At 45.4% G+C, this 15,602-nt stretch overlaps 1 protein-coding gene across 49 annotated transcripts in view; it reads right to left on the reverse strand.

Moving 5' to 3' along the window:
* Window positions 1–15,602, reverse strand: part of Ablim1 (actin-binding LIM protein 1) — a 296,678-nt gene that overhangs the window by 108,299 nt on the left and 172,777 nt on the right. For all 49 annotated transcript variants that reach the window (XR_015621691.1, XR_015621685.1, XR_015621674.1 and 46 more), the window contains 1 exon segment: window positions 14,122–14,231. Coding sequence is in view for 42 of the 49 variants with exons in the window: in NM_001395154.1 (NP_001382083.1) it covers window positions 14,122–14,231 (110 nt within the window). In the remaining 7 variants the exon portion in view is untranslated.

Here is a 15,602-nt window from a genome sequence, read left to right on the forward strand (position 1 = left end):
GAACACTGCTGGGTTTTGTCACATCCTTTTCTGCCTCTATTGAGATGGTTTTAAGTTCGTTTATAAGATTCATCACAGCACTGACACCTTCCCCTGCCTATGGCCCAGGAAACATAAACTTCCCTTGGAATTCCTTAGAATAAAATTCCCTTAGAATGAAAAAAAGTAAAAATAAATGGCATTTTAATAAACAAAATTATCAAGTGGATTTATGGCTGGATTTAGGTTGCTATTAATAGGAAATAAAGACTTAGGGGACCCTATAAAGTATCCTGTTAATAGACTATTTATTTCATCTTTGGCAAGAACTCAAGGTAAGGAGTTTCAAGGGGAAAAAAAAGCACAAATTAGGTTTGGTTAACCTGAGGTTTTAAGTTTTTAATAAATTCAATTGTTCAATAGAGCTCAGACTTCCCAACCTTCTCTCTCTCTCTCTCTCTCTCTCTCTCTCTCTCTCTCTCTCTCTGTGTGTGTGTGTGTGTGTGTGTGTGTGTGTGTGAGAGAGAGAGAGAGAGAGAGAGAGAGAGAGAGAGAGAGAGAGAGAGAGAATGAATGAATTATGTAAAGGTCAGGTGCTTTTAGCCAGGGAAGAGCCCCTGGGGGTGCTTAGTGACTGACTGCTGTGTATAGGACAACCAGTTCCCATCTGTTATGGTGCTGTGCCTTCTAAGGGCCCCAGTGTCTGTGCCTCCTAAGGGCCCCAGTGTCTGTGCCTCCTAAGGACCCCAGTGTCAGAAGTCACCTGTTTTCATGCTTGTAACCACTGAGCACTAAGGTTTCTAAACTGGCTTTCAAAGGTCCCGTGCAGGTCAACTCGACACAAGCTAGAGTCATCCAGGTAGAGGGAGCTTCCGCTGAGAAAACGCCTCCTTCAGGTTGGCTTGTGGGAAAGTCTGTGGGACATTTCCTTGATCAGTGATTGATGTGAAAGGGCCTGGCCTACTGTGGGCAGTGCCACCCCTGGAAAGGTGGCCCAGGGTGTATAAGAGAGCAGGCTGGACAAGCCACAGAGAGCAAGCCACTAAGCAGCACCCTCCATGGTTTCTGCTTCACTTCCTGCCTACAAGCTTCCCTCAGTGGATGGACTCTGGTCTGTAAGCGGCAACAAACCTTCTCTCCTAAGATGGCTTTTAGTCATGTGTTTATCACTTGCAGTACAAGCAAACTAACATAGGTCCTTACTTGGAGACCCATAGATTAATGATGTATCTAGTATATATAAGTACACTGTAGCTGTTTTCAGACACAGCAGAAGAGGGCGTCAGATCTCCTTACAGATGGTTGTGAGCCACCATGTGGCTGCTGGGATTTGAACTCAGGACCTCCGGAAGAGCAGTCAGTGTTCTTAACCACTAAGCCATCTCTCCAGCCCCTGAGACCCACAGATTAAAACGATCCTCTTTTTTTTGGGTCAAGGCTGGTCCAGAGTTCAAACATCCTTAAGGTATTTGAAAATACATCCTTGACTGAAAAGTCTCTGCCATCGTTAGTCACGCATATCTGGTGGGAATCGTTGGATCATTGCTGGAAGCTGACCTTCATTTCCTTCTAGGTTACAGGATATTACCAGGTCCTAAATTAGACACCCGTGACCTGTCAGTTAGTGGCTGGTCCCCGTCCATGTTTCTTATTTAAACCAGTGAGTCCACAGTTTCCTTTTAGAATGTTTTAGCAAATGCCATGGGTACGGGGTCAACAGAAGCAAGGAAGAGCCAGGCATGGCGGTGCTGCCTGTAATCCACACCAGGAGAGGTACAGGCTGGGAGATTTACTCAGAGTTCTAGAGTTCCGGGCCAGCCTGGGCTACAGGGCAAGACACAGACACAGGCAAACAAAACTGAATAAGACAGAGCATGACATGGAGCACAAAGCTACACATTCGTTAGGCTGAGCATTGTGTGGGGTTATTTCTACAGTGCTCTCTCTCTCTCTCTCTCTCTCCTCTCTCTCTCTGTGAGTGTGTGTATGTATGTGTGTCTGTCTCTGTCTCTGTGTGTATGTCTCTGTGTCTCTGTCTCTCTGTCTTTGTCTCTGTCTCTCTGTATGTCTCTGTCTCTGTCTCTCTGTATGTCTCTGTCTCTGTCTGTATGTCTCTGTCTCTGCCTGTGTGTCTCTGTGTCTCTCTCTGTCTCTGTCTCTCTGTCTTTGTCTCTGTCTCTCTGTATGTCTCTGTCTCTGTCTCTCTGTATGTCTCCGTCTCTGCCTGTGTGTCTCTGTGTCTCTGTCTCTCTGACTCTGTCTCTCTGTATGTCTCTGTCTCTGTCTGTGTGTGTGTATGTGTGTGTGTGTGTATGTGTGTGTGTGTGTGTACCGTGTGTATGTAGGCGCCCACAGAGGCCAGAGGGTGTCAGATGTCAGATCCCCTGGGATTAGAATTGTAAACGGTCGTGTGCTGCCTGATACAGGTGCTGGGAACTGAACTAGGGTCTTCTGCAAGAAGCTGAAGTAGTTTTAAACTTCCAGACGCCATGCTGCCGTTAGACAGAAGAGCACCCTGAGATCAGAAGATACTTAACTGGGTAGGAGGAACCTGTCTTCCATGTAGGTTCTGTGGAAAAGGGATCTCTGTGCTATTAGTCATTTAATCACAGAAGCCAAAAATGACCCAGAATGGTTTTGAAAGGCTTGAGTGCATAACCTTGAACAAGATCGTCTGTCCTTGTCCCCTGCTGAGGTCAGCTGTTCCCTCTGCTGTCTTGATAGCCACGGTGAAAACACCACAAGCCCAAGCAGCCTCTGACTGGCTATTTTAAGGGGAGCTTCTTGTTGTCTTTGGAAAACAATACAGCGCAGCAAACCCACTTTTGTGGCCCATGACAGCAACACTTTGTCAGCCTTTACCAGGGCAGCCAAGGGCAGTGCTGGCAACAGCCACCAGCTAAGTCTCAAAGACGGAGCTGGCAGAGGTGTGGAGCCCATCTTTCTTCCTGGGACAGATGCTTACAGAGTTGTACTTACTTTGGTCAGAGTTTTCATAAATAGGGACCAAGTGTGCCTGTCAAGCTTCCAACTCAAATCCCTTAAGCCAGTGTTCATAGACTGCCACGAGGAACATGCAGCTTCTCAAGGTGACTCTCCCCTTTAACTGGTGTTGGGTGTGGTTCTTAGTAGTCACAGGACCAAGAGTCCTTATCTGTGTACAGGGAGGACCCAAGTACTAGGGAGGCATAGAGAAGTAGATGACCCAAGTTCACTGGTCAGAAAAGTACCCGCATCCCACCCAGTAAGAGATCCTGCCTCAAAAACCAAGGTGCAGTACTCTGAGGGATAGCACCAAAGGCTGATCTTTGGCTTTACATGTATACTCACATGCACACATACATATACTCTCATGCACACCTACATGCACACACATGCACACACACATGCACACACATATGTCCTCACACACATAAACATGCACTCTCTAACACACTTGTCTTCATACATGTGAACATGCACCCCACACATGCTTGTCCTCACACATGAACATGCACCCCCAAGACTCACACATGTCTTCATACATGTAAACATGCACCCCACACATGCTTGTCCTCACACATGAACATGCACCCCAAGACTCACACACATGTCTTCATACATGTGAACATGCATCCCACACATGCTTGTCCTCACACACGAACATGCACCGCCAAGACTCACACACATACATGTCCTTACACACATGAACACCCACTCCCCAGTACATGCCCTCGCAGACGTGAATGTGTACCCCCTCACACACACACAAAGACTTTCTCAAGCAGGAATCTCATGGCTAATGCTGTTCAGCATGACAATTATGACTAAAGAAATCTAAGCAAGAGATACAAAAATTATTTGCTCAAGCTAGCAACAAGGGTTTCCGCTCTGGGAGGAAAAACAGAAGGACAAAAACTAGGAGAGGAAGTCATCAAGACAAAGGCCACCCCAAGGGAACACCACCACTTGCTATCACCCGAGGTTGTTCAGTACTGCCTGGGTCTTGCAGGACTCATTAAGAATACTGAGATGCCTCAGTGGCTAAGAACACTGACTGCGGGGGCTGGAGAGATGGCTCAGCGGTTAAGAGCACCCGACTACTCTTCCAGAGGTCCTGAGTTCAATTCCCAGCAACCACATGGTGGCTCACAACCATCTGTAAAGAGATCCGATGCCCTCTTCTGGTGTATCTGAAGACAGCTACAGTGGACTTACATATAATAAATGAATAAATCTTTAAAAAAAAAAAAAAAGAAAAGAACACTGACTGCTCTTCCAGAGGTCCTGAGTTCAAACCCCAGCAACCACATGGTGGCTCATAACCATCTGTAATGAGATCTGATATCCTCTTCTGAAGACAGCTACAGTGCACTTAGAATCAATCAATCAATCATAAAAAAAAAAGAATGCTAGAGGAAGGTAATTTCCTGGAGAAACTTCCTTGTAGGATTGCAATAGTTCTCATTATACAGCGACTTAAAAAATAAATATTTAAACATTTGTACAAACATGTTCAGCACATTCAGAATAATTAAAACCAGAAATGACCAACAGTTGTTAACAGACAAATGGACACACAGACTAAGAGACACAGAACAGGATCTCTCCCCACCATGGAGTATTATCTAACCATGAAAAGAAATGAGATACAGATAAATGCTATAGCCTGGATGAATCTGGCAAACACGATATCAGGTAAGAAGCCAGAAACCAAAGACCATGATTGGGGTTACAGGGGTCTTCCAGGCCATGCAGATCCATGTAGAGAGCAGATCAGGAGCTGACAGGCTGACAGGGCAAGGTGGAAACAGGTTTTCTTTTAGGGAGTTGAGGATATTTCGAGACTAGGTCTAGGAGGCAGCCATGCATGATTACAAATGTATTCAAAGCCACCGAACTGTATACTTGAAAATGGTAAGTTTTACTCTGCGAGAACTTCCTTCCATAGAATCATCATACTCAGAAGGTCTACCTGACTTCATTGCAAACTTCAACCTGGTTAAGAGCCGTGACTTTAACTGGCTGTGGCCGGACAGACACCTGGGCTCTTGCCAAGAAGGAAATCATACTTGAGTTTCCACATGAGCTTCCCAGAGATGGGCTTCTTTAGCAAGTCCCAGCCTTCTCTCTCCTCCAAAGAAAAGGTGAAGGGTAACATAGTCCGTCCATGGATGGAGTCAGAACAAGGGCAAGACAAGGTTCTTTGTGTGGCTCTGACTGTCCTGGAACTATGTAGACCAGGCTGGCCTCAAACTCAGAGATCTGCCTGCCTTTGCCTCCCAAGTGTTGTTATTAAAGATGTGTACTACCATGCCAGAGCTCTGAAAGCACCCTTAAACTAATCCCTCCTCCATTCTCACTCCCTAATAAAACAATCTCTCAACTTCTCTCTCAAGTATCCCTTTCTCTCCCCTTTCCCTTGTCTTCCCTCTCTCAGTCAATGGAGGGACAGGAGGATTGCTGGAGCTTGTTGGCCACCAGCATGCCTCCAGGTTCAGGGATAATCCTTGTATAATAGAGTCAGTATTAACTGTCAACCTGAAAAAATTAGAATCATAAGAAATAGGATCTCTAAGTATGTCTGGGAGGGACCTGTCCACTGTGGGTGGCCCCATTCCCTAGGCAAGGGATCCTGGCCTATATACAAAAGGAGAAAGGGAACCAAACACTAGCAACTGCTCTTTGTTCTCTGTTTCTGATTATGGGTATGGTATGACTGGCTCCTTCAAGCTCCTACTCCTATGATTTCCCTGCTATGATGGACTGTAACCTGGAATTGTGGGCTTTTCTCCCTTATGTTACTTTTGTTAGGATATTTTATTACAGCAAAAAGAAAAGAAACTAAGATACCCAGTTAGTTTCAAGGGTAAAGGTTGAAAGTGATAAAGAAGACACCTGATATCCTCCTCTGGCTTCCAACCACACTCCTGTACACACACACAAACACACGTGCGTGAATATGCCATACATATAAGCATATACACCACACACACACACACATACACACACATACACGTGCATATGCCATACACATACATAAGCACATACATCACACTCACAGGCATATAGCACACACACACACACACACACACTATAAGCACATATCACACACACACACACACACACACATATATATATATATATCTCACAAGCACATACATCCATTCACATACATTTAATAGACTAAATAAGGTGAGGGCTGGAATTGGTTTTTATATGGAAAAGGCTATGTACGTCCAATTTCCAGATTATCTATGAGAATTTTTCTGCAGTAGGCCTTGCCTCAGAAGGAAGAACAAGGGCTTTTTCTCAAGGAGGTCACCGTTACCTTGGAAGAAGCAGGCAGACATGTAAAGAGTTAAAACGTAACCCGCTGTGTACTTACACCTCCATGGTGTCTTGGATTTGAATCCTTGTGATGTAACGTGCTGATATGTAGTAAAGACCTTAAGTGGTACATAGAACAGGCCCGGAGCTTAGTATGTTCTCAGTGAGGTGTTGGTTAAATGGCTAAATGATGTCTTCCCACATCTTTCTTCACCACACCCATTCCTTCATTCGCATCACCTTTTGTCATAGGCATGACTTGTAACCACAATTGCCCGTCTCCCCAGCCCTGGTTTCTGACTTAGTACAGTTGACTTTGAATTTCAACAACACCATTACCACCTTGATCTTTCTAGAACAGTGGTTTCATCTAGTAACGACTTGAGTGAAAATAACCCTTAGGAGCGCCAGGTCAAGACCTCCCTGGACTGAGACCCATTCCAAGTTTCCTTTGCAGGACACTGAAAAGCGAAGGCTTTTCTCTGTCCAGGTCCCCTGCTCAGCTTTCTGTTTTGTTTTTTCTTTTTTTCGGAGCTGGGGACCGAACTCAGGGCCTTGCGCTTGCTAGGCAAGCGCTCTACCACTGAGCTAAATCCCCAACCATTTTTAAACAGTTTTTCTTTTTCTTCTTTTTTTCTAAGACCTGCTCAGCTTTCTGATGGAAACTCTCCTCCCTCGAAGTGTGTCACTGAACCTGCCAGACCCTTGGAAGATGCTATTTTCCAATTTGCAGATGTAGGAAGGAACTGGAATCTGAGACATCAAACACTACACATGATGCTGTGTGGCAGGGAGAAGCCAGACCAGGCTTCAAACTCAGGCACAAGGGAGGTACTTACATTACTGAACGAATGTGTGTGTGTCTGTGTGTGTGCATATGTATGAGTGTGTGTAGTACATGCACATGCATTTGAATATATGTGTGCATATCTGTGCATGGTGTGTGTGGTGTGTGCATGTATGTGTGCATGAAAACATGCATGTGGTTGTACATGTGTGTGTGGTGTGTGCACATGCATATATATGTGTGTGCACATGTGGGTGTGGGTGTGGTGCATTCATGTATGTATGCATATGTGTGTGGTATGCATGTACATGTGCAGATTCATGTGACCATGCATACAAGTGGAGGCCAGACTCTGCTTTATTCCCCTGAGACAGGGTCTCTCACTGAACCTGAGCCTTGGATGCCAGCCAGGAAACCCCAGTCATCCTGTCTTTGCTCCTCCTCCTGGCACTAAGGTGACAGGCACATGCACATGCCCATGCCCAGCTTTTACATGTGCTCTGGGGAATCTAAACTCAGGTCTTCCTGCTTGTGTGCATTATACACTGAGCTGCCTCTCTAGGCCACCTCTGCTGGTTATTTTGTTGCTAGACAGTATCCTGTGAATGGATACAGCACCTGTCACAGGGGCCGGTGAGAAAAGACAACTTTGCAAAGTGGGGACAAAATATAGAAATTGTCGCCTGTACAGTGACTGGTTACAAGGATTGTAAATTATAACCAACCAGAACTGGATGCACTCCTTGATTAAATCCTGAGAGAAAGTCCCCATTATCGGTCCTAGTGAAAGGACAGTGGAGGATGGGTAGGTAGAGGCTGCTAGTGAGCAGCAGAGCCAGGGGCCGCCCAGGTAAGAATTCCTTAGGTGTTGCAGCAGACAATTCCTTCCCAACCTCCACATGTTTTCAGAGATAAAGATAATTACTTTGCAACTAGAGAAAGCTATTGTACACAATGAGAAAAGTAAAATAATGGAGACTGTCTCCCTCCCCTGGAAGGCAAGCACACAACTCTGAGTTCAGTTCTGTCCAATCAGAGCGTGCCCTGCTACCTGTGCGCATTCCAATTGCAAGCAGAATACGGATGCTATATAGAGAGGTCTGTGTAGAGGAAGGAAACACAAAGGCAGGATGGATACATTTGTGTGAGCGTTTCTTATGCTCACCCACCAAGCCCATGCACAACCAGAGTCCAGTCAGACAGCCTTTGAGGTGGAAAGGGTGAGTGTAGACAGCAGCCCACTCCTGCCTGAGTGCCTGAGATAGACAGGGGCTACACCGTCTGAACCTGCTTCCCTAGACACTGGGTTATCACACAACATCCTCCCCCACCCCACACGGCTCTTTGACCCATATGAATCCGATAGTCCCTTAGCTGCCAGTAGATGCAGGAGGAAGGAATGTTGGGACACTTAGAGGACAAGACTTAACCTTCTGCCCATCATACTTTTAAAAGTCAGGAATCGGCCAGTGAAAGAGTTTGACTCTAATGTTGCCATAGGTCTACAGGCTCCTTTAACTACCACCTCGGTCTGAGAACAGGTAGAGGCTAATTTGCAATAAAGTAGCATTCCTGGCAAGCCCTAAGCACTGCATGCATTCTTAGAAAATAAATCAGAGCTAAGTAAGGGTGAGGATGATTTTAAGGTGGAAAGAAACATTGAAGGTGCTGTGGTTGTAGCTCAGCTGGTAAAGTGCTTGCTTTGTAAGCACTGAGACCAGAATCGGGTTCCCCAGAGTCCACACAAAAGAGTCTGGGTGTGGCAGCAGGCACTCAGTGCTCTTACAATCCTGACTACCTGGCGAACTGTAGAGCAGTGAGAGACTCTGTCTCCAAAACCAAGTTAGACAGCACCTAAGGAAGGGCAGCTGAGGCTGTCCTCTGGCCTCAATATGTGCATGCACACACATGTACTTGCACATACATGCATCCATGCACACAGACACCGAGAAGCACAGAGGTCAGAATGACAAAAGCCAGGCAGAAAATGACAGGCTGGCCAGGCAGAAAAGCTGCCTCTTTATTCAGTGAGCAACAGGACAGACTGTTTTGGATAATTTTATTGCCTAGCTGAGGCTTCCTTCTCCCCACCCCTTGCCTCTGCCAGCCTCCTGTGGTCTCTGCTTCCTACTCAGTGATTATGAAAACTCAGGCACAGAATATGCAATGTGGCCATGCCTCAGAAGCTCCAGTTAGAAGGTGAGAGAGGACCTTGGCTCTCTGATTTAGACCACGGAGGCTGCGAACATCATCGAGGGAGAGTTTCACACTAAGAGGAAGGCAGGCTCTCTTTTTAGGAAGCCTCTTACCAAGTATTAAAAAATAATCCTTTTTTTAAAGATAGGAATGGCTGTCATAGTAGAACAGTTTTGAAGTCAAGGCAATTCTTGGAGAACTACAAATAGCAAATGGTTCCTAATTGTGTGCTAAGAGCATTCAGAATATGGCTGAACACTCCCACTGCTCTGGTATCCGAAGGCTGCTTTCCCTGGGGACTCTGCATGTCTGTATCTAGATAGAAGAGCTCTCCTTCAGAGAAGCCCACACGACCTTTCGGTACCTTCTGGTATTTGTCCAGATAGATACAAACTTCTTGAAAATAAAAGTGTTTTGGATAAAACAGTTGCGGTGAAATGGGATTTCATTCAGTGGAAGCAAAGGAGGAAATAAAATTTGGGCCAATGATTTATACATAAGCAACAATGGTTAAAGCTAGTATTAAAATAGAATGTTTTTTAGCTGGTTACATTTTCATAGTTTTAATTTATGGGTATAACATGAAGTCGTACAAAAAGAGAAGACATAGATGTAGCCAAATATTTTACATTAGCATGTTAATTGTATAAAAGAATGAGTTACATTGTGATATTTTAATACTTGTATATAAAGTAGAATAAAAATTAGAACCTGTTAGATGTGGCTCTCATAAAACTAGAAAATGCTATACATGTTTCTAAGGGAGGAAGTGCCATCAAAAACCCTACCCAGCTATGAACCCTATGACCCTGTGAGCTATAACTAGCTTAGCATGCTATTCCCATGAGTATAATAGTGGCATGAATGTTGTGAAAATAACTGTACTTTGTGACTGGATTCAAGGCCTACTCCACAGGAGGGAATGCATGACTGGTACTGTGAACCTGGTTGAGGAAGCTTGGCTGGGAGTTGATAAGATTGCAGGGGAAAGGGGTTGGGGATTTAGCTCAGTGGTAGAGCGCTTGCCTAGCAAACAAAAGGCCCTGGGTTTGATCCCCAGCTCCAAAAAAAAAAGAAAAAAAAAAGATTGCAGGGGAAAACTTACTATTATTATTCTGCTGAATGGACACAGTACCAAATTGCCCTCTAAATTCGTATCTCTCTCTTTACCAATAGGTTAGTGTAGCACTCAGACCTTATCAGAGAAGTTTCTTTGTGCAACAGACAGCAATTAAAGCAGACACCCACAAACTAGTCAAAAGGCTAGATTAAATGTCCAAGGAGTGTTCAGCCATCAATGGGACATCTGTATCATATTCCTTCCCAAGAAGGAGGAGGAGGAGGAGAAGGAAGGGAGGAAGGGAAGGGAAGGAGGGAAAGAAGAAGAGGAGGAAGAGGAGGAGAAATATTTTAAAAGTTAGAGAAGGGGCTGGAAAGATGGCTCAGCGGTTAAGAGCACCCGACTACTCTTCCAGAGGTCCTGAGTTCAATTCCCAGCAACCACATGGTGGCTCACAACCATCTGTAAAGAGATCCGATGCCCTCTTCTGGTGTATCTGAAGACAGCTACAGTGTACTTACATATAATAAATGAACAAATCTTTAAAAAAAAGTTAGAGAAATAGGAAGATCAGGACAAAACAGTGTCCTTTGGACATGACAATACAGCCATAGGAACTGTGATAATCTGCACAAGTCCTGTGCAAGATCCAGCCAGACAACATTACAACACGGGAGGCTAAGGGGCTTAAAAAACCACTACCTCTAGCTGAGGAGGTATCGACAGTTGGCGGCTACTGGGGGAGGAGTCAGCTTTCTTTCATAGGTGGCCCTTGGTTGTATACCATACTCCGGCAATAGCCCCATGCCCTCATATGAGCGGTAGCATGAAGTTAGGAGGGGTGGATCTAGGCAGAGTTACAGAAAAGAATGAAAAAGCGAATACAATCGATTTCTATATATGTATATAAAATTCTCAAAGAATTAATAGAAATATTGTGTTTCCTTGAAAGAAAAAAGAATCTGTCAGTTGTGATGCGTGCCTATAATCCTAGGATTTAGAAAACAGAGGCTAGAAGATCAGAACTCATGATCACCCTTGGTTACATAGTGTGTTCAAGGACAGCCTGGGCTTCATGGGATCCCGCCTCAAAAAAAATATATATATATAATTATATAATTCTGTTATAGCTATGAGCACATGATGGAGCGTGTTCCCGATCTACGTGGCTTGAGGCAACTGGATGCCCCTTTAGAAGAATTTGCATTTTTTTCTTACACTAAATGATCAAGGGTAACTAGATGACACATAATAGAGAACAAAAAAATCTAGGGCTCAGAAGACTGGCATCTGCTCTCACCTGTCAGTAGAGGGCTTCAGTGACCTTGAGCATGACCTCTAGTCTCAGTTTCCTACCTACCAAAGCCCTACATGACCTCACCAGTGCATCATGGGAACACAATCTCTCTCACCACGGGCCTGCTCCAACTGTCATCAGAAGAATCCCTCTAATGGTCTTACTAATGTGTTTTCAAAGTAAGCCCTGCTGCAGGGTGGCGTGGGGTGGGGTGACATTCCCACCCAAGATCGCTGTCCCTACAGTGTTTCTCTTGTTCTTGAGTAGGGTAGCAAGAGCCTGAGATACCTGAACCCACACCACATAGCCCTGGACCCTGTCTTGCTACTTAGTGGGCTCCTTGCCAGGTTGCTGCCCCTTAGTGGCAGGTCATAGAAACACACCTGTCACGTGTATATCCGGCATCTTCTTCCCTCCCAGTGGTCAAAATCCATCTCTATGCAAATGTCAGGACATTCTTATTTGCAGTAAGGGAAAGATTTCCATAGTAACGGGAAGATTGGGGTCCACTGCTATAAATTGTGTAGAACTCATCCAGAATAGAAAATGCTTACCTTACTCTTAGGAACTAGGACTCAGAGAGCTTAAGGGAGTTACATATTCCAGGTCTCCAGAGGGCTGCCGAAAATTCGCAGATACTAAGGCAAATTCTGGCCTCACCTCAGTGAAGAGCTGAGACAGCTTCTCTGGTCACTCCCCAGTTCCCAGCTTAGAATATATTGACTTACATTAGATACTACTTGATCAGTGCAAAGTCATTCCCAGTGTATTCTGAAAAGAGTCTATTTGTGGGGTGTTTCTCTCTAGATTCCCACAGGTGAGATGGAATCTCATCATAGAAAATGTCCAATCCATCATACACGCATATTGTCTTACCACACTCATTTAGGCATTGCCTTCTACAGAGGCCTCCTCTGACTGCTCCTATAAAGAAAACCTTGGGCTGGAGAGATGGCTCAGCAGTTAAGAGCACTGACTGCTCTTCCTGAGGTCCTGAGTTCAATTCCCAGCAATCACATGGTGGCTCACAACCATCTGTAATGGGATCTGATGGCCTCTTCTGGTGTGTCTGAAGACAGCTACAGTGTACTCATATATAATAAATAAACAGTGTACTCAAATAAATAAAAAAGAAAACCTTGTTTTCTTTTTTTGCTTCACATATTAGGTATTTTCTGTGGTAATTTGTCTAAGTGCTGTCATTATAGAGCAAGCTTCCCGAGGATGAGAGAATTCACTTTGCTCAAGGTTTTATCTTTAGTTTGAAGGACAATACCACACTTTGGGTGATCAGTAAATATCAAATGATCAATCGTCAGAGTCCTTTCCAGTGAGCAGAGAACTATTTAGGGATTAGTAGAAATTATCCCATCCGCATCGAGAGGAGACAGTATTTTAAAACAGAGAGACAACAATTATTTACCCTGTCTCTGACGTTCTCCTGCCTCCGCCTCCATAGCTAAAGGTGGGCTGTGTGCAGGGAGAGGTCAAGCGTTGCCAACCTGACTGCATTGGACTGAACTAGGAGATGCCCCTCTGGGTGTGTCTGCAAAGGTGTTTCCAGGAACTGAGGAGGGAGGACACACCCTGAATTTGAGGGACACCATCCCAGAGTCTGGGAGGGGATCCCAAACTGAACCAAAGGGAACCACAGGGGCCTGGGAGATGGCTGGGCAGGTAGAGAGCTTGCTGAACAAGCCTGAGACATGAGTTTGATCACTGGATCCCATGGTAGAGAGAGAGATCAGACTCCAGCAGGTTGTCCCCTGGTCCCCTCGGGGCCCACAGAGCAGTGATTCCATAAGGACATATATGTAATGGTACCCCACACAAGGATAATAATTTTTTAAGGGAAAAAGCAGCCAACTGAGCACTGGCTTTTCCTATCCTGTTTCCTGGTCAGCACATATAATCATGTCTCTTTCTTAGCCTTGCCTTCTTTCCCATGAGGAACTGTTCCTTCTGAAGTGTGAGCCAAGCCACACTTTCTGAGGCGTGGTCACAGGCAAGACATTTCAATCTAAAGGCTCAGAACTATTTTTCCTTGCTGACTGTCAAAATGGACAGTTTGAGGGGGCTGGAGAGATGGCTCAGAGGTTAAGAGCACTGACTGCTGCTCTTCCAAAGGTCCTGAGTTCAAATCCCAGCAACTATATGGTAGCTCACAGCCATCTGTAACGGTATCTGATGCCCTTCTTCTGGTATGTCTGAAGACATAGCAGTCATATAAAATAGATAATTAATAGATTGTTTAAAACATAGACAGCTCAATACCTAATTCCACTTGGGTATTTTTGACACAATGATGATGCTCTTCTCCGTGTCTGGGTTTTAGTAAACACTGCATGATGTTTTTCCATAGGGGAAAAATGCCTCAGACAAGACTAGACTTAGAGTTTGCTAATAGGATCGTTCAAAAGGAAGACATCTTCCTGAACTACCTTTGAACTAGAAAGGTGTTTCTGTCAGTGTCTGGGGACACAGGGCACTTACTGCTGGAGCAGGTGGCTTCTTTAGGGCTGGAAGACATCGGCTGTGCACAGAGCTGACAGAGACAGTCTCTCCCATTGAATGTGACTCGGTCTCCGGGTGGAAACGGGCGCCTGGAAGACAGAAAGGCATTCACCCTCGGAGTTATTCCAGCAATTTCACTCCATCTCCTTACCTCTTTGCCTGCTACACTCCGATGGCAAATTGATTTCTTGGAGGAGCACCAGGCAGAATGTTTGAAATGCAGCCATGCCCCAAGCCTGCCAGCTGGACACGGGCCAAACAAATGCATGTGCTTCATTATGAGATGAAAAGAGAGAGCAATGGCCCTACAGGCTCCCTGCTTGAGAAGTAGCACAGTTTAACTCCATTCAAAGGTGGAGGGGTGTCTGAGCAAATCACTCCTCAGGGCCACAGAGCAGTGATTTCCATAAGGAAGTTCTTCATTAACACACACACACACACACACACACACACACACACACAGACAGACAGACAGACACATATACAGACACACACACAAACACAGACACACACACACAGACACACATACACAGACACACACAGAGACAGACAGACAGACACATACACAGACACACACACATACACAGAGACAGACAGACAGACACATACACAGACACACACACAGACACACATACAGACACACACAGAGACAGACAGACAGACACATACACAGACACACATACAGACACACACAGAGACAGACAGACAGACACAGACACACACACAGACACACATACAGACACACACAGAGACAGACAGACACATACACAGACACACATACAGACACACACAGAGACAGACAGACAGACACAGACACACACACAGACACACATACAGACACACACAGAGACAGACAGACACATACACAGACACACATACAGACACACACAGAGACAGACAGACAGACACATACACAGACACACACATACACACACAGACACAGACACACACACAGATACACACACACACATAGACACATGCACACACAGACACACACAGAAGACACACAGACACACACAACAGACACACACACAGACACACACATAGACACACACACACACACACACACACACACACACACACACACTTTAAATGCCATGGTTTCTCACTGAAGCTCAGGGCACGTCCCTAAGAGAACAGCTTACAGGAGAAGTGGGAGCCTTCTTGGTCCCGTATTCTGTGGTAACTCTATGGGGTCAGAGTGTCCTTTCTGGACACCTGAATTTGCAAAGCAATGGAGAACCCAGTCTCTCATAAGCTGCGAGTGACAGGACGAGATGCTGTCAACATGTTTGAGAATTGGTCGCCGGAGCTGGAGAGATGGCCCAGTGGTTAGGAGCATTTGTTGTTGCAGCAGTGCCAGGTTCAGCGGTGCCCACATGGCTGCTCACAGCCATCCATAACTCCAGTTCCAGGGCATCCAATACCCTCTTCTGACCTCCATGGGCACCTGGCACGCA

This window comes from Rattus norvegicus, chromosome 1, assembly GCF_021556685.1.
Source record: "Rattus norvegicus strain SHRSP/BbbUtx chromosome 1, alternate assembly SHRSP_T2T, whole genome shotgun sequence".
Lineage (NCBI taxonomy): Eukaryota > Metazoa > Chordata > Mammalia > Rodentia > Muridae > Rattus > Rattus norvegicus.